We start from the raw sequence: 24,263 nt of genomic DNA, 5'->3' as shown, positions 1-24,263 counted from the left end.
CCGTAAAGTTTTAATAGATTTTGGAATTTTAATAAAAATAACTTACGTCATATATAACCTAAAATTTATCTTCTAAATTAAAAAAAAAAATTCAAGTTTTATTTTTCATTAACAAAATATAAATATTAAAGCTTAAAAAACACGACTCCTCCCCCCCCCCCCAAAAAAAAAACATTGCTCTTTAATATACGATAATTACTAATATAAGATAATTAAAGAGAGCGTGCGGATGAATATTCTGCACGTAATAAAGTGAAACCTCTACAAAACGGAACCTCCAAAGACCGGAAACCTCAAAACGTACGGTTCTCAAGTCCCAATATAGTTTTATAGAAATTAATCTCTTCAGAATTACTAAAGATGGATGAGCGATATAAAATGCCGAATATATAAATATATAAATTTGCAATTTATAGATTTTCTCAATTTATGATTTTTTTTTTCACTTAAGATTATTTTTTTAATTTTAAGAAGTAAAAGATTCTAAGTAGAATTTAAAACATTCTGTAACATAAAATAAGTTTGATTATAAATAAACTGGAATTTTAAGACAACCTAATTTTTGTTACCCGATAAAATATCCTTATGTATTTTTATTTTTATATCAAATTTTGGGTGAAAAGCATTTTATTTAAAAATAATTTAACTTCTATGATACATTGGAAGGGGCTTACTAATACTAATAGACGATAAAATAAATTAAACCGTTATTACTTTAGCGTAGAATAAAAATTCTTTACTAAATCAAACTATTTGTAACTGTACTCTATTACATTTTAAAGAAAAAATTAAATTTTCTCGTAACGGAATTCCTTCAACAATTCATACGGATAGCGAATTAAATATTTTATTTAATTAAATGAATAAAAATAAATAAAATCAAAGATTCTTGGTCAGTCATAATACTAACAACTTTATATAAAAAAAAATTATGAAACGGCACAAATATCATATATTTGTCAAACAGAAGCAATTTAAAATACAAATAAACAGTAAAGTGAACAGGGAATTGAGCAACAGTTGATGCTACGAAATATAAAGGATATAGTTTTCAGATATATTTTTTACCATTTTTCATATTGCTATAAACTATATAACTGATCGTAAATTACTATAAAAAGACGGAAAAAAACATCTTTCGTATCAATGAACTGAGCAAAACTAACTTTTATTCGTTATTTTCTCTAAAGATATAAACTCGTCGAAGGTAAAAATAACGGTCTAGAGTTTCATGATACAGTAATTTAATTACGCTTCATTTAATTTTTGTTTTATAACAATTAATTTCGATGAAACTTTCCATTTTAATTAAGATTAAATATGAAATATCTATTACTGTAATTCGTATTACTTTTTAACAACTGAAATTATTGCCATCTTATTTGTGCATTACAAATAAAATTAAAGATGATTAAATTTTTTTGAGGTTAAAATATTTTATTAATTTATAAAAAATGAAGATTAAGCTGGCAATAATGTTAATAAAACCTTTCCGGAATTATTTAAATTTAATCCTTAACAGTAATAAAAGTTGCGGATTATATTTATATAAATTGTTTTCGTTTTTAAAGAAAATATTTTAATGAGTAGATTTGTTTGTAATAGAGAAGAAATTTAAGTATCCATTAAAGAGAAAAGTTGAGGGGGGGATACTAAGGGAAAGATTAACAATAAAACTTTACTTGCAAAATTGATTTAAAAAAATAATAAAGGTTTTAATGTTTGAAAGGTCTTTGAAAAGTTTTTTTTTGTTTTTTTATTATTTTATTTTGGCAATAGATCTACGACTATTAAAGTAGTACAGTTCTGATGAGAAAGTTTAGCGATCAGCCAAATATTTACTAATGTATCGGGTTTTTACTAATGTTGACGTTTCAAGACACCCTTTGTCCAAAAAGTTCAAGAAGCTTCCCGAAGACGAATGTACGTAGGTGTTGGTTTGTATTTTGATTAGAACTGTCTTAACAAAAATTCTTTGAAAATGTCTCAAAAAACGTGTGTATATATATACAATCTAAAAAGTAGTGAACTTTTTGCGCACGAAATAACGTTAGCGTCCTAAATCTCAGGGTATATAAGTCGCATTGGATCAGGCCGAACATCATTTAAAAGCTGACAGTTGAAGCTAGTAGATATATAAAAACTTTGAAATACTTAAACTCAGGCGTAAGGCATTGCGCCGAGAAAGTAAGTGAACATTCCGCAAAACTGCACTAGATTTCACAGCTTTATTTCGATAAAGGCGCAACTGCTACGCAGGTCTGTAAAGAAATTTTTGCAATTTATGGGTAAGATACTTTATCAAAAGCAACAGCCAAAAGATGGTTCAATCGCTTTCTTTCTGGAAATTTCGATGTCCAAGTTTCAGTGGGCGATCAATCCCGAAAAAAGTGAATAATATTCTGGCAAAATTCAAGAAAGACCGGCATGTAAGTAGTGATGCAGTCATGACAATACCAGTGACCTAAACATCCATTTACCAGCGTTAAACCATTTGGAGAAAGCTGGCTACAAAAAAAAAAGTTCAACGTTTGAGTGCCACATGATCTGACTCCGAAAAATCTACTCGATCGAATTTCTATTTGCAAATCTCTACTGAAACGTAAAGAAATCAAGACATTTCTGAGGCAATTGATCACCAGCGATCAAAAGTGGATAACCTATGACAACAATGTGCAAAAAAGATCGTGATCGAAGAGAAAGGAGAAGCTCCACAGTCTGTGACAAAGTCCACACTGAAACCCAGGAAAATTATCCTATGCGTTTGGTGGGATTGGAAGGGCATCGTGTATCACGAGCTGCTGCTGCCAGGCAGAACGATAAGACTGTTAGGCAGTACTGTCGACAGTTAGCGCGATTGCACCTAACAATTCAAAAGAAACGGCCTGACCTGGTCAACAGAAAGCGTATCGAATACCACGCCGACAACTCCAGAACGCATGCATCTTTAATGACCCGTCAGAAATTGACAGAACTTGACTGGCAGATTTTAATGCATCTAACTATATAGCCCAGAAAATGGCAGGTCATCGAAAAAAATGATGCATACGTGGACTCATAATGTTACTTTCCAGTAAAAATAAATATATTCTCAATATTGGCTTTCGAAGGTTCAATACCTTTTAGACCACTTGGACTTAGACCTTGGAAAGGTGTGTATATATATATATATATATATATATATATATATAAGGCACTGATGTTAAATTTTGAATAAAATTATAAAGGAATAGGTCATTTTCGTATTTTTTAATTTTTTGGTTTTTATATAGTGGTAGTAGAAACTGAGCTTTAGTATGATGAAAGTACTTATTAAGCAATTTAATAATACAGTCTTAACTCGATCGGATTTAGCAGTGAAGAGTTATTCAACAATATTTCTAAACAGTTTTTGTCTCATATCTCATAAACCTTTTATTAAAAAAGTTGAAGTTTGGTTATTATACATCACAGATTTGGCCTTATTCTCGACCCCATCGGTCAAGGAGATATCAGGGTACTCAATTTTTCTATTTTTTCCTTATTTCCCAGGGTAGTATTGACCTAATTTAAGGAATGACTCAGGACATCAAAAGAAACAAAAACGTTCATGAGGATAAATGCCCTATTTTGTTTCATTTTCTCCTCTATCCGCCAATCTGTGTTTTTTTTTTCAATGAAAAAAATTTGTCAACAAAAGCTCTAACTTGTGTTAAATTTTGGTCCCGATCTGAGAAGCGGATACGACCGTAACCAAAATGATTGTAATTTTCCTTAATATTTCTAACTGGTTTAACCTTTAAAGACCAAATTACGCCAAAGTATTTACGTGCATGAGATCTCAACAAGTTTTAGGCCCGTAAAGTCAAACGGGTAAAACGGTATCCGCTTTCTCATTTTGTTAATTCAGTTGTAATATCATTAAACAGATTTTATATGAAGGAGGGAAATGTAATTAAAATATTTTCTTATAAGGGAATTTTACAACAGATTATTCATTTTTCCATGAGATAAACAATGCTACATTTGGTGGCCTCTACGACTCGGTGAAATAACTTCTAGGACCACTCTGTAGAAACCGATATCTAAAATCCGAGTTTACTAAATTTGTTATATAAAAATGATTTTCAAAATCGTTTGCTATTTTGATTTCATAATTGATTAAAAAAAAAAAAAAATAAAAAATCAAACATTAATTAACCAATTACGTATTTGAAATAAAAATCTGTCAAGGGCTTTTTTAGATTAGAATTTTCATTCTAAATGTAAACTAAAATAAATTTTACAGGCAAACAACAAATAAAATAGAGGTAATTTTTATATTCGAACCATTATACATACCATCATCAATGTTCTGTATCCTCCCTCTATATACCATAACGTATTCATTTCAGAATAATCATTACGACGTTCTTACAAAAAAACAACAAATCTAAATTATTAATCTGAATTTGATTAAACATAGTCTGTAATTACTATTCGTATTTTTATTTCTTGTTTTGCACCACGGCAATCATATTGAACATCATTAACTGGAAAAAATAACTAAAACTACAATTTAGTGACAAAATTAATTTATAAACGATATTGTTTTACGTTCATAAAACTTGTAAAAAATAGAGTTATCTGTCATTAGAACGTCTAAATAACCTAAGTTTCTTAGGTAACCTGTAATACACAACTTTCTTTACTCCCCTCTCTTTCTAATGAATAATGATCTTCACCTGACTGAAGTTGTCAACTAATTTCCGTCTATTGAAAACTATTTACCACGAACGTTCAATTTATCAAACTGGAGACGTGTAACGGCCGTCATTACTTATTCCACAATAACAGTGACTACACCATTCGAACTAGAATTGACTGTACTGTTTAACATATAATTCAAGAGGTCTGTTATTATACATAGCAAGTAAATAAACTGAACTTCAATAGTTAGTTGTATGCATAAAATTAACATAATCAGTTAATGGACGAACTTTTTTCTGTTCCAAGTAAATTAAAATAAATAAAATTATGCGATATGCAGTACACTATTATTTAAATTTATAACATATCTAAGAAGATGTTAAAGAAAATGTCTATTAAGGAATAAATCGAAACTGGAACTGAAATTACCTAAATTATATGAACAAAAATTATCAAAAGAATAAAAATTCTGATGTGGGTACCACATGACTTGTACGCCTATTAAATTACATATACACATTTGTTTGAAACGAAAAGTATATAAAATTTTATTTCGTTTATAACTTCTGATATTTTTTCAAATTTTCTTTTTTATTATTATTGAATTATATTTATCGTAACAATGTTTTTACAATCTGAGATTAATAATTATTAATAAATTAATATATTTAAATTAAAAAAAATTACAAAAAATGAGATGAAGTCTTGATTCGAACCGATGTGCTTTCCCATTGTAAGATCCAAATATTTCATTAATTAAAATTTCATTTGGCTATAACTCTGGAACCAATGAAAATGAGTACCACTTATGATATATCGTTAAAAAGCCTCAATCAGGGTAGTTAAGAAAAAGTCCAAAATCCAATTTGTTTTGGATTTAGGGCTTTTTTGGAGACTTTTGGTTCAGTCAATTGCAATCAAAAAGGGAGGTGCACAACTAGTTGTTATAACAGTCCTAAATAAAAAATTTCAACATCCTACAGGTAATCTTTTTTAAATTACATACGTACTACGTATATACAGACGTCACTGGTAAAAATGGATATTTCCGTTGAAATCTGAAAACCGACATTTTTTGCGATTACAATACTTCGTTTACTTCGTACAAGGAAATAAAAATGTTCATTTATTGTGAAAAAAGCTGACAACACAGTTATAGGACTTTCCCGTCAAGCGGCTTTTTTTGATGCACGGCTTACACACACACAGCATAATTTAAAATATTTGTAATTTTATTTAAATACATGTTTTTTTAAAATTTAATTATAAGATTCTAACTATAGCGCGCGCATACCGTATTTCATTCGCTCAGGTGTGGTGGTATGAAGTACTTTTTTTACACTTTAAATATTATTCATTTATTAAATTCTACCGCTCACCTGAGACGTCACTACATAGCGGAAGACTACAACAGCTATACGTCAGTGCTACGCTAGCCCTCCTTTTGGTGAGAGGAGGTATTATTGACGCAGTATACCCACTTAGCCATTAGTTTATTTAGAGAGTTTTTTGGGGTGGAGATGCGATTTTCCAAAAAGCGTTTTTTTTCAAATATTGTAATTTTTAATTTTAACAAATCTGCCTAAAAAAAATATGATCTTAATTAGACGAAATCTCGAGGTACTGAGGGTGACCTGCTTTACAGTCTCTCCCCCTTGACCTTTTAAGTTGAATATTTAATGGCATCAATGCCCCATATATAGAAGTAATCTGACCAAGTTTGGTCAAAATCGGTTCTGCAGTTCTGGAGATATAAGGTGATCTAGAGGGCGACATCGAAACACACACACACACACGTACGTATGAATAACCGGGAAATTTCTATCCGGTTTTTTGGGGTTGTTTAGCGTTAAAACGTAAAGATCCGGTGAAAACCGCATGTGTCCAAATTGGACCGATTACAATACTTTCCCTTCTACAGCTATCTAGATGCGAAAGTAAAGTTATATCAATAAAATACATTTTTTCGTCGTACCCGTGTCTAAAAATCAACTTTTACACATTCAATAAAAGATCCTTTCCTACTTACTTTATTTATTTATTTTTACTTACTTTAAAAAAATAACTTTTAGGTTCAAATTATTCTTTAAGCTATATCGTATCCATTACTATTGTAAATTATTTTTAGATAAAGAGCCCTTTTAACGCAACATAAAATCTTATCAAATAAAGCATTCTTTGGTTTAATATTTCACTGATCACAGAAAATAATAATTTCAAGCAACAAAAATAATAATGAGATGGATAAACTTGACAACATTACAAAAAATAAATAAATAAAAAATTTAAATTTTTTACATAAGAAATTATATAATACTTTGGCGCAAACAATTAGATTATAGGACAGACGAGGTTCTACGTTACTTAAACAATACCATGATCATTACGCAAATAAAAGACGGAAGAGCCACACAGGTTAAAATTATGTAAGTTTTAGTGCATTAGATTACATAATAAAAGCTGAAACGTATTGTATAAATAAGGTTGCTGTACTTAAAAGTATCTATTTAAATCAATTATAAAACCTAAAAAGATAATAAATAACTAACTTATTCAGAATAAATAAAGTTTAATGAAAATAGCTCTTGCAAATCAATGCCCGAACAATAACGTTAGGAGAAATCTAAGCACTGCATTTGACATGTAGAACAATATAATAATATATTTCACATCAATTTCTAGAGTGAAACTGGCTTAAAGCAATTTAATCAGAGGTATGACCTAAAATTAAAGTAATAATTTTCTTTTAATTAAAACTGGACTTTATCAATGTCTAGAATGTATTTAATTTATGTATTTTAAGGGAAATTCTTTTATAGCTTTACTATTGTAATGAAATTTGAACCCACTGGGTTGGTCTAGTGGTGAACTCGTCATCGCAAATAGCTGATTTCAAAGTCGAGAATTTTAAGGTTCAAATCCTAGTTACAATTATACGGATTTTAATACTATATCGTGGATACCGATGTTCTTTGATGGTTGGATTTTAATTTAACCACAAATCTCAGGAACGGTAGACCTGAGACTGTACAGGACTACACTTCCTTTATGTTTATACTTATCCTCTGAAGTAATACCTTACGGTGGTTTCGGAGGATAAACAGAATTTGAAAAATTGTCATGAAATTTACTTATGGCTTTTAATCTACGAAACCGGTTGTAAATATAATTTTATACAAAAAAATAGTAATTAAACCTGTTATTTCCAATGAAATCGGATGAACCATTCAGAAATTACCTCCAAATGAACGAATATACAGACGAACTTCAAACAAGTAAAATTACTATTAACGGGTAAACAATTAAACGATCACTAATCTAAAGGGGAAGTGAAGATAAAATAAAATTTACGTATACGATGGTAGTCGGTATATGTTGGAATTTATATTAATCTGTGAATCTATTATAATCTGTAATATTTATTTTTCTGTTTTAGCCTCCGGAATCACCATATCAGTTCAGAGGATGAATGAGGTATTATATCAGAGGATGATGTACGGTTAATTGAAACCCATCCACTAAACACCGATACTACCTAGTATCCACGATCTAGTATTCAAATCCGTATGCCTTTACAAAAATTTGAACCTTAGAACTCTCGACTTCGAAATCAGCTGATTTGCGATGACGAGTTCCACCAGCAGACCAACCCGGTGGGTTTATAATCTGTAATCTATTATAATATAAGTGGTCAGTATACTGTTAAGGCTTAAAATGAAAGCAGTGATGTAATAAGGAGGTTCGATATTACGAAGTGTTAAATGCGCAGAGTTGTATAGTTTCACTAATATATATTGATCAGGTTTTTTTTCCAAATAGGTTTTAATTAATTTAAAAAATATTACATCGATAATGTTCTTGTTTCATAAGTTCATAACATGTACAATAAAGAAATTAATTAAAGATTTATTTTAATTAATTAAAATCTATTTTATCATTTTAGCCATTTATAACAACCAAGTAAATATTTACCTACATTTTAAAATACATAATATTACAAAATGATTTAATTAATATCGGTATTATAAAATACATTTTACTGTTATTTATAATATATACACTGCCTCATTTATTTATTGAGATGCTTATATGTTTAATTTCCTACTACATTCTTCAGGAAAGACCAGGATTATTAAAAAAACCTTAAATTTTCCAATAAATCTTTTTTATTGGTAACTCATCTAATTATAATAATGATGTCTTGTGCTAGTTAAAAAGTTAATTTCTGTATAAATACTGATGATAAATAATAAAATTTATTTTCAAATATACAAAATAATTATTAGTAAAATGAAACAAAATATTATTATTTTTCTCTTAAATATTAACATAAAATATACGTTATATATTTAATTATTTGCGATAACGTATATCATCATTTTTCTTTCTTATTAGAAATATTGAAAATCAAGTGGATAACGAGAAAAAATGGTTGTTTAATTATACCAATCGAAGCGATGGCCGTTTTACTGTATTACTGATTCACATAAAATAACTAAGAAAGTTCTGTTAATTTATATCACTGAACAAGATGTTAAACTAATAGAAAATAATTCAAATTAAGCGCCGAGTGGTTGGCGAGTCGGCCGAATTTTGAGTGTCTTCGGTCCGTCGAGCTTATGGGGCAACGCAGAACGCCACCGTTGTGTCTACGTACGGTGTTGCGAAGAATTGATTGAACACCGGATTAAGGTCGGCTGGATGAATTGGCCACTTGTGGGAACCCGCGGGTATGCGTTATTTGTGGAAAGAAGGATGAGTGTGTTGCTCGCGAGTGAGTTGATGTCCTGGTGTTTACAGGCTTTGTGGAAGGTGACTGTTGCCCAGTGTCTGGCTTTTCAGTTTCTCCTACGAGGGGGCGTTCCGGTTTATTGCAGTACCGTGAGTGGTTGGGTAGCAATGGGGTGCTGGACAGCCCCTTGTGGAGTCGGCGTCTGTCCACGTTTGGGTGAGTGACCATCGATGATGAAACACGGGGACTTTGGTGTCTCGGAGCCGATAAGACCGAGTCCCGTTAGATACGACATGTACGTCGCGCTTGTTAGAAGCAGGCGCTTGAAAGACCGAGTCCCGGCGGAAGTGACCTTCGAGCTGGCTCCGTTGGAGGCAGGCAATGAAAGACCGAATCCCGGCTTACAGGATGGGGTCGCTCGGAACGACTTTGTCGGTCCTGGTGGCTTTGCACTGAAAGTTAGGGCAAGGAAATTAAGATTCTATCGGCGGGCCTGCCTGTCACGCCAGTCTTACAGCCGGCAGGCTCGTTAGAGTAATGATCACTCCCCCGAGCTGTGTTTATGCTTTACGTTAATCCAGCTCGAGGGAAATGAAAAAAAATTCAAATTAAGGATTAACACTGTAGAAAACCCTAAAATAAAATAAAATAACACCCCCCAAAAAAAAAGGCTAACTTGAGCTAGCAATTGTGTTATAGAACTTTTGGATGATTAATAACTCTAGGAATTTCAACTAAAAGGAGGATTTACTATTAAACTGACAGATTAAAAGAAATGAGCCAATTAAGTTTTTTTAATTTATTTTTCTAAAAAAAAAAGTAATATAATAAGCATGTCAGATGAATTTTGTAATGATAGTTTCCTTTTTTACGACTGTATCCTTAAAACATTATGTTATGGTAGCTATTTTAAGGAAAATGAAAAGTAAATTCTAAACTTGCGTGCACAAGATATTCTGTTTTTTATTTAAAGGAAAACAATAAAAAAAATATTATACACAATAAATGTTTCTAAACGTTTTTTCCATGTTACATAAAAAACAAATCATGATTTAATTATAAACGGAAAAACAGCTAAATAATTACGTTACAATTTTTTTTAATTTACAATATAACCATTCTTTCCCTGAAGTAATTATTTCTTAAAATAATATTTCGAAAATTATAAAAATTGAGGGTCAAAATCCGTTATATACCCACTTAATAGCCGTCCGCTTAATAATAATAACAGTCATCGACCAATAATTAGTTCTTAGATTGCGCCACTGAAGCGCTGTATTGAAATAAGAAAATAAATAAATAAAATTTAATCTAAGCAAACTTAACCTCTGCTCGCTAGTCAAAGTTAGCGAGCGAAACGAGTGTAGGTTGTCTGGTTAGATTATATTTATAATTTTATTTATTTATTTTCTTATTTCAATGTAGCGTTTCAGTGGCGCAATCTAAGAACTAAGTACATGGTCGACGGGCTATTAAGCGTTGTGGGCATATAACAGATTTTGACCAAAATTGAGCAAGGATAATGAAAATTATTTAAATCCGTTATTTTCATTTAGAAGATGAAATACGTTACCAAAATTATTAGATTTTTTGCATGTTTTACACGAGCATATTTTAGTAATCAGGTAAAAATGATCAATACTGGTGAACGCGTTTTCCCAAATCAGCTGATTTGGAAGTCTAGAGTTCCAGCGTTCAAGTCCTAGTAAAGTCAGTTACTTTTATACGGATTTGAATACTAGATCGTGGATACCGATGTTCTTTTATGGTTGGGTTTCAATTAAACCTTTCTTCCCAACAACGACTGGATCTACCCAAAATTCTCGTTCTATTGGTTCTCCTAACTAAAACCTTAGCAGCTAATCTTTCGTTCCTAATTTGCAACACGTGTTCCGCTCAGCGCAATCTACGTCTTTTCTAACAATATCAAGACTAATATAATATACGAAGCTCAAATTAATGGCGTTTCCTCCATTTCCCAATATGTTCATCAATTATAGGACCAAATATTTTTCTCAAAATTTTATTATCAAAAATTCTAAAGATCCTTTCATCCACTAACCTCAAAGATTAACTCCCTCACAACCGGTAAAATTATGTTTTTCATATCCTAATTTTAACTCATTTTAATAATAATCTAAAGTTCAATAACTTAATAATAAGTGTTCTACCCAAAGGCAGTTTTTCACATAGCCCCCCTCCATTCTGCTCGATTCTGTGCCATCCGTTTCATTTTATAGTAAATTACTTCCCTTTTTATATTACCTATCATTTTCATTCGTCTCCGACCTCTTGCTTTCCTCCCCGTTACAAATCCTTCCAATGCCGTCACCAATAGACAGTCACGTCTCAGCCAGTCTCCCAACCAACTGCATTTTCGTCTTTTTATTATTTCAATAATCGCCTTCTCTTCTCAGACTCTACGAAGCACCTCCTAATTCTGAACTCTCTCTGTCCAGCTGATCTTTTCCATCATCCTCCAAACCTACATTTCTAAGGCCTCCAATCTTCTCTCCTTTCCCTTCCTATTAATCCATGTCTCTCCCCCATAAAGGACCACACTCCATACAAAACATTTCGCAAGTTTTTTCCTTAGTCGCAGATCTAATTTGCTACATAGCACTCTCCTCATTTTGCTGAACGCTTCCTTTGCTCTAGCAATTCGTACTTTAACTTCTTGATCACATTTCATATCTTCCTTACTGATGCACTTCAGGTGCTTGAAGGATGTCACTTGCTCAACTTCATAAAGGAATAAAAATATAACTTAATCATGGAATAAAAATATGTATTCTCCGAATGTAATTTTTTTCTGAATTTCCTTACAGATTTCATTACGATTCGTCAAAATCGTCCCTAAATATTTAAAATCCTAACTTCTTAAAGATCTCCCATTCACACAAGACCCTTCCATGATAAATATTGAATTAATGAAATGAAATTTTATAGGTTAACAAAGAGTGATTTTGGAGTTGATGTCGATTTTTTATCATAATGAAATAGGGATGAAATAGCGTGCCAAACGAGTTTATTTTTTGCATTTAATTTTTAATAGAAACAAACAATTAAGTTACGGTAAAATAAATATTATGCGGAATAACTTGATGTAAAAATAAAAATGCAATTGTAATTAATTAATCATTAAAATTATTATAATGATTTCTTTAAAAAAAAAAGATAACCTCGAAATATTGTAAATAATCAAAACATTTTAATTACAATAAAAGCTACTAATTAAGAATAAATACAGTGCATAAAACTTTATTTTTATAGACATAAAATAAGTCTTTTAAATAGAATATAATATTTTAATTATTAACAATAAAAACATTTCTATTGGCAGAGTCACGGTCACAGTAAATCATCACCATTATGTTTTTTTTTAAACCAAATATAGAAAAATATAAAATTTAATTAACAATACACTTTAATAATGTGGAAAGAAAAAAAGAATAAACTTTGCACAGAAAATTGTTATCGTTGTAACATGATGTCATTCTATTTGTCAAGATAATACGGTTGATATGGATTTCTTAATCGGTTACAATTAACTTACAAACCTTGCATCAATGCTAAAGTTTCACGGTATTTGCATAGAGATTAATAAAAATTATCTTTGTTTATGGTAATAAACTGAAATTAACTTTTAATTAAGTAAACAAGGAAAATAAAATTAACCACAAATTATAAATAATTTATAATTTAAAAAAAAAAATCTTATATCATAAGGTGCACTTAAAAAATCATCAAATGAACATGGGTTTCATGAACAAAACAAATTATTAAATAAAATATATATATATATTTTTTTTAATTTGTGGCCTTTTTCTGAAAAAAAAATTAAAAATTACTCCACATTAAAACTGTTTAGAAAAAAACTTAGGTTTAATTCAATAAGATGAAATGTATAAATTAGAAAATTTTTAGGAATCCTTTTTTACTTCTTTGTACGAAGTAAAGGAAGTATTGTGTTCGAGAAAGATTTCGGTTTTCAGATTTCAACGGAAATATTCATTTTGACCATCCCTGAATCCATTTTAACTAGTTTCAGCAAGACGTTTGTACGTACGTACGTATGTATCTCACATAACTCAAAAATGATTCGTCATAGAATGTTGAAATTTTGGATTTAGGACTGTTGTAAAGTATAGTTGTGCACCTCCCCACTTGATTGCAATTGACTGGACCAAAAGTGTCCAAAAAAGCCTAAAATCCTATTTTTTTTTTATTTTGGCCTTTTATTAACTGAAGTAGTAATCCCTCATTAGCTTTTTAACGATATATCAAGTGGTACTTATTTTCATTGGTTCCAGAGTTATAGCGAAATAAAATTTTAATTAATGAAACATTTGGATCTTAAACGGGAAGGCACATCGGTTCGAATTCGACTTTATTTCCTTTTTTTTAAATTTAAATATATCGATCTATTAATTATTAACCTCCGATTGTAAAAAAAATACAATAAATAATAATACAAGAAAAATATGAAAAAAAATCAAAAGTTATTAATGAAATAAAATTTTATGTACTTTTCATTTAAAAAAAATGTGTAAATGTAATTTAATAGGCGTTCAAGTAAGTCATGTGGTGTCCACATCAGATTTTTAAAATGAGAACCTTTTTCTAAGGATTAAAAAGCGTCACTGTCCTGATTATAAAGAGAGATCCAAAAGTCGCGAACATCAAACTTATAAGTGTCTATAAATTACAGTATAGTTGAAAACGTTCTTTCGGCTACCGCAAGATGGCACAATGGACATTAACAACAACAAACCTAGACGCCATTATGATGTGTATTGATCTCATGACGCTTGCAGTTATGCTTTGTTTATTGCTTGGTCGTTTTCCATGAGCAACAAGTTTGTATTGTTGAACATTATTTTTCCAGTCGTTCTTATGTACTTGTAGACAAATTTCGTGGGAAATATTCGGATGTGGCAGTGCCTAACAATTCGACCGTAACGAGATTAATCGCCCGTTTTAGAGAATGCGGATCGGTTGCAGACAAGAAGAGAACCGGAAGACCGGTCATTTTTAGTGATGCTTAGCGGGTTGAGGTTAAGAATGTGATGCAACATTCGCCTTCAAAAAACTTGAGAAGACTATCAGCGCACTTTAAGATTTCGTATGGAAGTGCTCAGAGAACGATGAAGCGGTTACACTTTCGTGCATATCATGTTCGCACTGTTCAGGAATTGAAAGAGCCGGATAAAGAAAACCGCGTAGTATACTGTACATGGTTTCGGTCTTTTGTTAACAACCGTCGAATTGCACAGCTTGACCGTTTTTTTTTCACTGATGAGGCGTGGTTTCACCTAGTGGCTACGTGAACAGTCAAAACACTAGAATTTGTTCGACTAAAAATCCATGCATGACGTTACATGAAAACAACTTACACTCTCACAAAATGGAAGTGTGGTGTGCCGTATCACGTCGTCGAATAGTGGGCCCCATTTTCATCGAAACTACAGCAATGTTGTGTAGCAAGACATCATTACACTGTTTGTTGCGATTCTTGAAAATGATGAACGCGGTCGTTGGTTCCAGCTGGACAGTGTCACATGTCACAGGTCTAATGAAACCGTGCATTTCTTGCGCAAGTTTTTTGGCGAGCGTATCATTTCTAAAGGGTTATGGCACCAACGTTCAACCTTACCGGATGTCCCCATATTTCTTCCTATGGGATTATCTAAAAGGAAAGGTTTATAAAAACAGGCCACACACATTGGAGGAACTAAAGATGAACATAATAATGGAGATTAACATCAGTATACACATGCTCTACAAAGTGGTCTCAAACACTGTAAAAAGAGTTTGTACATGCATTACTAACGGGGCAACCATTTTGAGCATATGTTGAGAAAATAAATAAATATTTAAATATTATTAGTTAATGTCTTATTTTTTTAATTATTTTGATGTGCGCGAGTTTTGGCTTTCCTGTAGATCTATTACCCTGATAATAACCTAATTACTCTGGTTATTTATAGAAAATTAATTTTAAACCAGTAATTTTCATTGGTTTTAATTCCAAATTTTTTATAAAGAAAAACCACCGACAACTGGCTTTATTCTCCTATTATATGATTTCAACACACATTTAGTACTCTTTAAAAGATCCTGAGAGGTAAACCTAAATATGTGCGAATATTCGTACAATATATAAATTAATCAACGGTTTTTTTGAGAGTGGAATATGAGGATAAAACGTGAAAAATATTTCTACCTTAAGATAAGTTTTCCTACTTGAATATCTGTCGTTTCATATTCAATACACAATATAGGCAGGGTTAAAATTAGGAATTACCACTAAGGAAATCTTATCAGTGTAATCAATAATTTATATATTAATTAAAAATAAGTTATTTCTTGAAAAAAATTAAACTTCCATAAGTATTAAAAACAAATAAGGAATAACTAATCAATTCTTTATTCAATTCTGGAAGTTACTGTACGCGTGCTATACATGCTAGATGATGGTAATGAGAAAAAATACAATTTTTTTTTTCAATTCCAGGAATGTACACGTTCGAATGACCGGCATACTATAAAAATTTTTTTTAGAAATTGGAATTTTTTGTTTAGGGACACTTAATGGCAAGTAATTTACTGTTTGTTTTCAACAATAAAAGTTGTAAATTATTTTTTATTTTTTTACTTTTGTGAGCGTTATTTCAAAATTTCCCGTTTTCTTGTGCCATACTGTATATCCACGTTGATGCAAGTAATAGTGTCTATATATAACTACAATCTTTTTTCCTGTAATAAAATTAATTTACGAATATGTATATAATATCTGTATATGTAAGATTATTAGATTAATGTAAGGATCAAATTTGTACATTTTTGTTATGGTTAATTAAACATAAATTATTAAAAATTCTATCTAACAAAGAAAAAAACATTTTTTGTTAGGTAAGCATAATTTATGTTGCCTTAATACAAATTTTTATAATATAATTTAATAAACCAGAAGTGATTAAAAAAAAGGAATATTGTCTTTTTTCCAAGAGAAAGTAAAAGAACTACTGCCCATTAAGACAATTAAAATTAATTTGTTACTTCTTCTAAAGCAATTTAAAAAGACGAGATCTTTTTCTTTTGTTAATTTTTTTTTAATAAGAGAAACGTTCCATCCAGTCTTCTTTTACATTTGTAGGAGGCGTTACTCCCCACAAATTCAGAAGGAAATAAAGGGAAAAGAAATAAAATTAAACTAACAAAAAAGAGAGAGAGGAAGTCCTTAAATATTTTTCTCCTTAACACGATTTATGACAGATATTTATATAGAACAACAAATGAGATCAGGTGAAATCCTGCGCGTTTATAATAAACATAAACATACAGAACAAAAAAAAACTGTCTCCGAAAATTGTTTTAAAATTTTCTAAGTCCTGAGTTTATTTAAAAAAATTAACGGTTTATCTATGTCACGATAAATTAGATTACACATAAAAACAAAATATTAAATAATCTAACTCATAACATAACAATCTCGTAACTTTTTCACTTAACTATTATTTTTCAGTATTAGAGCCTGCATGAAAAAATAAAGAATTAAACACATGTCCTTTTATAAATTTAAAGAAATTTGAATTGAAGCTAATATTCATATTTTATACTGGTAAAGTATTTCGTGATTAGTTCGCGAAGAAAGTTAAAAAATAATTCTCATTTCTCATCAATATTTGTGGTACAATCCTAGCACCACAATCCATTAAGAAAAAAAAAACGTTTTATATGTTAATGAACTTAATCACAATTTCATTAAAAGGAAAAACTAATTTAAAAATATTGCTATGTTAAAATTACAGAAAAGGTTTTAGACTATGGAATAGATAAACAGGTATGAAACAAAAAATACGGTGATTTAATAATTAAAAAACACAAATAGTTGTGGAGGGAAAACAAATGGTAAAAAAGTTATGATGCTTTTACAACAGTAAGTTGGTAACTCTGTGATGACTTTTGAACAGCTTTTTGTTTATAACCTAAAAATTTATGATGGCGAGTCCACCTGAAGTACAGCAAAAGTCCACCAATAAATAGTACAGCAAAACCACTTATTTCAATAACTTTATTTTATTTTAATATGGATCGTTATCAAGATTATAACTTGATCTGAAATGTATTTTTAACGAAATTAAAAAATGAACATTTAAAAAAATTCGAGAGCATATTTTTAATTGAAGTTTTAGCATTGTATTTACACGAAAATAATATTTACGAAAATGCTCTGTTCCTTTTTGTTTACAAAAATAATAAACAAAAAATTTAATCCCCTTTTCCATTTTTGTCATAACTTTTTTTAAATAATTTTAGTTATAATTTTGACTTAAGGTTCTTTTATTTTTGTTGAGTACTGTTCATCTTTCTTAACTCCATTCTTTTATTATATGTTGACGCGATTTGGAATAACTCCATTACCAAAATTTATTGTACTGGTACTTTTAAATTTCTGTTAAGTCTTTCTTTCTTTCTTTTTCCTGTTTAGCCTCCGGTAACTACCGTTTAGATAATTCTTCAGAGGATGAATGAGGATGATATGTATGAGTGTAAATGAAGTGTAGTCTTGTACATTCTCAGTTCGACCGTACCTGAGATGTGTGGTTAATTGAAACCCAACCACCAAAGAACACCGGTATCCACGATCTAGTATTCAAATCCATGTAAAAATATCTGGCTTTACTAGGACTTGAACGCTGTAACTCTTGACTTCCAAATCAGCTGATTTGGGAAGACGCGTTAACCACTAGACCAACCCGGTGGGTTAAATTTCTATTAAGACTTATATAACGTTTACTCAACGCCCCTCCATTTATTTGACGTCAAGCCTTATCTGGCCTTCTTTTTTTATTTGTTATTAACGGTTATACTTATATTTTAATTTTATTTATCTACTTCCTATTTTCAGTAAACTGATGTTCTTGAAAAGGACATCCGCTTGATTGTTAGTCTGTTCATTTATGATGATCATTTTATCATTACTTTTTAATTTGAAAAAGTAAGTAAGTAATAAAGTCTTTTATTTATTATAATAGATAATTGGTACGTACAGGAATTAGTTAGTTCAATTTGTAACAAAAAAAAAAAAATAATAAAAAATAAACAATGTAACATATAAAACTGTTTTTTAAAAAATAATGATAAAAAGTCCAATGAATAATAAAGACGAATCCGTCGTCTAATTTTAAATTAATCCGTACACACACACTAAGCCATATAATAGATACTCTTTCACAAACACTTCAACAAAACACGAAAGAAAAATCAGATAAAAGATTAGTATTAATTTGATAATATATTTACTAGGATTAGGAAATAACATTAGACAAATGATAAATAAAGAAAGACTAACGCGCAAGCAATTTTAGATATTACAACAATTAATAACGCCCTAGAGCTAGTGTTCATTCGGCCATCAGTGAAAACTAAATGTTCCACTGGGTAATTTAAGCGATGACCATAGGAAACCCATGCGCAAATTCAAAATCACGTATTATGCCTTATCCCTGAATCTATGTTTATATTCATCCATAAATCAGTAAAGATAATAGAAAAAATTAATAGTAATAGTACTAAAATAACTATTACTTTATATATATATATATATATATATATATGTACAGCTTATTTAAGAGCTACATTTGAATATCCAAATACTACTGTATGATGATATTGAATTCTTTACTTCAGATCAACCATCTATAACAAAAAATAATAAGCTAAAATATGGAATAAGCTATTGTAAAACAATAAGCAACCCAAAATAAAAAGAAAGTAATTGTTACTGAAATGGTCATAATCTATACACAGAAAATTAGATTATCTGTCCGTGCAATAAATATTTTAAGTTTTTAAGGTTTTTTAAAAATCATATCACGTGAAAACAGATTTCATAATTAAAAAAAAATTTGTCACCTGTTTGTAACATTATATCTTAAAAATCATTAATGTGATTTGAAGGAAACGTTTAACTACTGAAAAGCTTGGCCAAGTTACTTCCGGGCGCACGCTAGAACTGAATACCAATGAATTAAATCTTGGCAAATTAGATGGAACGAGTCTTCTGATGTTCGTTACGCACGACATTTTCCCAGATACTGCAGGTTTGTAAGCTGCTAGGTGGATTCCCCCAATCGACGCATTACTTTGTCTGGACATTGTGCATTCAGGGACAAATTAACTAGGATTAGTTTGGTAAGGACCAAACTAATCCTACTAATAGGATCACACTATAGAATCGAGGACACTGACGGCTACTTCCCGTACGTTTGTTCTTTTCTCATAAAAATTGTTAGGACACTTGAGAAAGATGATGCTTATTCAATTGAAATGGCTTGAATCAGAGAATGACTTGTAATTGTTTGATTCCTAAGGTTTGTGACGCTATAAGGAGTTGCTGAAAGGGTTTCATTCTGTGATAGAATAGCAGCTTTAGTATCTATAGACCCGTTTGAACATTGACCGAAGATAGGCATATTGGCATCAAGTCCCGATTAGAATATAGGAATTAATCAATTTAATTTTTACTCTGCGATGGAACTGTGTGTGTGGAAGGATGATGGCTTTGACTTCACTTCGACAGCAGACCGGACCGGACGTAAGTTTACTTAATTCAGTGTTAGGGAACTCTATGAAGGAGCTACGACGTGGCAGAGTGAAGGAATTGATTTCGCTCCCGAAAACGGATCAGATCGGAAGTGAAGTTTTAATTCAGTAAAGAAATCAGTGGGGAATTCTTTGAAATTATTGAATATTTGTGGAAAGGAGTTTCTAATTAGCATGGTTTTATTGTGTTTTGTAACTAATTAAATTCAGTGGATTTCGAGGCAGTCTTACTCAAAATTCGTAGCTGTTCGTTAACAGTAGTTTTATAGTATGAGATTGAGGCCATTTAGTTTTATTTAAAATTAGACTAAGATTAATCAAGTTAGTGTTCAGCAGTCTAGCAGTTTAATATAAAAATTAAATAGTCTTCTTCGGTCTGAATTTGAATAGAGTATAGCTCGGACAATTCTAACAACTGTTATGGGTATGAAATAAGAAAAAAGTGAAGATGTCCGAAGAAGCCTAAACGAAGACAAAAACAAAGAATAAATCACTGATGGAAATGCCTAACGAGACTTTTTTTTATACCGATGGAATCCTCATAGAGGCCTAGCTGATGACTGCAAAATGAGAGACGGGAGTGGCGACCGAAATTGCGATGAGGCGGGTGTATTTATCCTAACGATCATGATGTTGAAAAGCTTGATTATCTGAAGTAATAACCTACAGACAATAAAAAATTAAAAATATATCTTTGGGGCAGCACATTCCCTTTAAATGTTATTTACTTCCATTTTTCGTTTGTTTATTTTGCGTTCTATCAAATCTTAAATCACAAAAAGTTTTCAACAACTTTTATTTAAAATTTCAGGTCGGGTTTCCACCCCTCTACTAACAGTAAATATTTTTCTGTGATTTTTTTATTTAATTATACGTATAATGGATACTATAATCTGCGAGGTAGGTAAGTTTACTTACGAAAATGCCATGACTATTCCTACTAACATATACCCCATGCCAAGCTTACTAGGGAACGTGAAGTAGTTCTCCGTTGTATTTTCAACTTAACCAAACGTATTATAATGTATCATATGCAAATTTTTTTGAATTAGAATACTGTTATGCGTTCAGTCCTATAAATTATTGCTTAAAAATCTAATGTTCTAATGCGAGATAACCGTAAGAAATACAGAGGAAAATACTGGAAAAAAATATTCTAGTATTATAAAATTATGAAATATATAAACATAGAAATAACATACAACGATATAAGATTATAAATGCACTGACGCAATTCAAATCACACAGACATTTTGACTATTTCTTAATATATATCTGCCGAGTAAAAAAAAAAATATCTGTCGGTAGTAACACCGGTTAATACTACTGAGAAAACAGCAGCCACAAAATACAATCCTGAAGATGACTAAAAACGTTTTAAAATGGTGTTATAATACTCACGGCCCGCCGCAAAACTGTTGCATGGTTTATGTTTCATTATACATGATTTTGTTAAATGTTTTTGCCAACAGAACCTAAATAACTTTCATGAATTTAGCGTACTAACAACAACAAAAACTTTTACAACGAAAAGTTTCAAAATCCTGAAAATTTTTAGCTGTTTCTTGAGTTTGTTTTTAATATAGCTCAACCTAATGATTTCCTATTTATCCTCAAACACAAATATAATTTTAGATAAATAGTTAGTACCATGAAGTATAAATCGTTCGTGTGCTTCATTCAAAATAAAAATATGAGCACATACAGCAAACAAGCCAACGCACCATGCTTTTTTATTGGAGAGAGAGTTTTTATTACCATAGACGATTTTTACGGTTTAATTACTCTTCTATTTAAATAAAAGCTTAGAAACGTTGAAAAATCATTAGCTTGGATATTATTTTTTGTTTACTGCATTCAGTTTTATACATATTATCTCTTACATATTTTTTTCTAGAATTTTTTAAAATATTTCCTTAGATACAATCTTTTACGCATGGTCGTTTCTTCACATTATTAAAATTCAAAATACACTACAATTAAACAATATTTATAATTAATATGTTTTTTTTTAATAAATAGACATTTTATTAGAATATAGGTATTCGCTTTAATAAAACACACGATATAAAATGTAAATTAATATGGTAAATTTGCAAAACGATTTTTATCATTAAAATTTATTATGTAAATAGAATAAGATTAATCCAGAAATGAAATATATAAATAATCTATAATAACGTACATTTAGTATAAATAATACAAAATAAAGTCAAGTAATAGGTATACGAGAGAATTTAATAACGATTTTGCTGAGCGCATTAAAACAAAGCAAATATTTGGGTAATAAAGGACGATGAGTATTTTACCACATTCCAAGATACAGAAGGAAACTACAACGGAAGTTTATAGTCCAGAATTCAGAAAACAAAAGGGAGAACAACTTTGAAAGTACTATCTCGAATCTCCACAACAGCGAATAGATTTAACGCATCTGTTAAATTAATTCTCAACTGAATTAATATACATCGTTTGAGTCTACCTTCTTTCGTTTATAACGCAATTTGTCGATTCCTTTGATGAACTATTCGTTGGAATTTACCGATATCAAATAAATCTCAATAATATTTTGTTAAAATTACAAAAACAAAAGGAAAATTTTTAAACTATATATATGTTGTTAACTAAATGAAATTTTAAAGCAATACACATTTTACATTTGTAAAATCTATTATCATGTAAAATAATACATAAAACTTACCGGAGAATAAGATTGGCCGATTCCATCATCAGAACGATAGTTATCGGAATGTATCGATGCCTTATCTAGATGTCGTGAATGTCGAAGCCTAGCGCTATTTCTATGCATTGTAGGACCTGCAACAAAAATTAAAAAGAAAAAAAATTAAATTATTCCGGTAAAAATCGTAAATAATTAATAAGCTATATTTACTATTAGCTGAAATATTGCTTGGTGATCCATTTTTAACTTCTTTATAAGTATCGATAATAGAAGAGCTATATAAAATGAACTGTTATAAAAACTAAGAAGCCGTCCTGGATACATGAGTTACACCAATTCTTATTTATTCCTGAACAAAATTGTAAGATAAATTTTGTCATAATTATAACGTAATTTCAGTTAATGGGGAAAATCAAGGTTGATGTTTGAAGAAAATTAGTAGAGTTTAAGGAAGTACATGTGGGGGGTTATCCACCCCCTCCCCCATGTACTTTAGGGTATAACAATAACCCCATGTACCCCATGTACTTTAGCCCAAGTAAACAAGTTATATCCTAATTTATAAAATTAGGGTATAACTTGTTTATATGCAACTCGAAAAAATTTTCGCTAAGTGGACAAAATGGCGACCGTTCAAAGGTGGTGAAAATCGGTTTTTCAATTGTGTAGGCCAAGGTAAACTTCCTAAGCGAAACAGTTATGAATAAAAGTCGTGAGCATTTGGAGTAGCTGTAATTTAAGCCCTTAAACGTTGAATTTGGTTGATTAGTTACTCAAAAAAAGGCCGAAAAACAGTTAAAAATGGCCGTTTTTTGCGAAGCCAATATTTATTGCAAAATAACTTTTTACTATTCTTATTTCTTTAAAAGCTAAAGAGTGTAGTAGGTACATAAAAACCGAGTGTATCTGAAATAATATGTAAAAACTGATAGCATTTTTTTTCGAGTTATTCCAGTTAAAAAAAAAAAAATTGTCTCGATCCGTCAAAAACTCGTAGAGATAGAGCGATTTTTTCGCACTCTGCCGATTTGAAGTTACGAATTCAGTTTTATTCGTGCGCGGCTGCCGCAACTCGCTTCCCCCTGCGAGAATACCGCGCGAACACGCTCTATTTTGCGCTTATTTTTAGAAGAAGTTTAAACAAGTTTTACATAAATGTTTGGTCTAAACTCTTCACCATTTGTAAGCACAAGTCTTGAAGAATAGATTGCACTTGAAATTGGTACGGAAATGTTCTTAAAAGCCAGAATAATTACAGTTGCCTGAAGAGTCTTTTTATAAACAAAGTATAATATCTTACCGTTGAATTAACAAATTTTCTTCTGTAACCATTCATTGAATTCGGAATTTTAAGAGCTAACTTTTAAAATAATAAAAATAGTAAAAAAGGTTATTTTTGCAATAAATATTGGGTTTGCAAAAAACGGCAATTTTTAATAGTTTTTAGACTTTTTTCAGTAACTAATTAATGATATTCAACGTTTAAGGGCTTAAATTATAGGTACTGCAAATGCCTACAAATTTTATTCAGCATCTTTACACCTAGGAAGTTTACCTTGGCTTAGAAAA

General features: G+C 30.4%; 1 protein-coding gene across 1 annotated transcript in view; it reads right to left on the bottom strand.

The window, feature by feature from the left end:
• LOC142324791 (DE-cadherin-like) overlaps positions 1 to 22,823 on the bottom strand; it is a 129,252-nt gene extending 106,429 nt beyond the window's left edge. The window contains exon 1 of the mRNA XM_075365788.1: positions 22,713 to 22,823. Coding sequence (XP_075221903.1) covers positions 22,713 to 22,820 — 108 coding nt within the window. The 5' untranslated portion in view covers positions 22,821 to 22,823. The remainder of the gene's footprint in view (positions 1 to 22,712) is intronic.
• Between the last annotated feature and the right edge of the window lie 1,440 nt (positions 22,824 to 24,263).

The sequence above is a fragment of the Lycorma delicatula genome, chromosome 5 (assembly GCF_047948215.1).
Source record: "Lycorma delicatula isolate Av1 chromosome 5, ASM4794821v1, whole genome shotgun sequence".
In the NCBI taxonomy this organism is placed as follows: Eukaryota; Metazoa; Arthropoda; class Insecta; order Hemiptera; family Fulgoridae; genus Lycorma; species Lycorma delicatula.
Note: the sequence above shows the minus strand (reverse complement) of the source record. Positions and strands in the feature narration are given on the sequence as shown.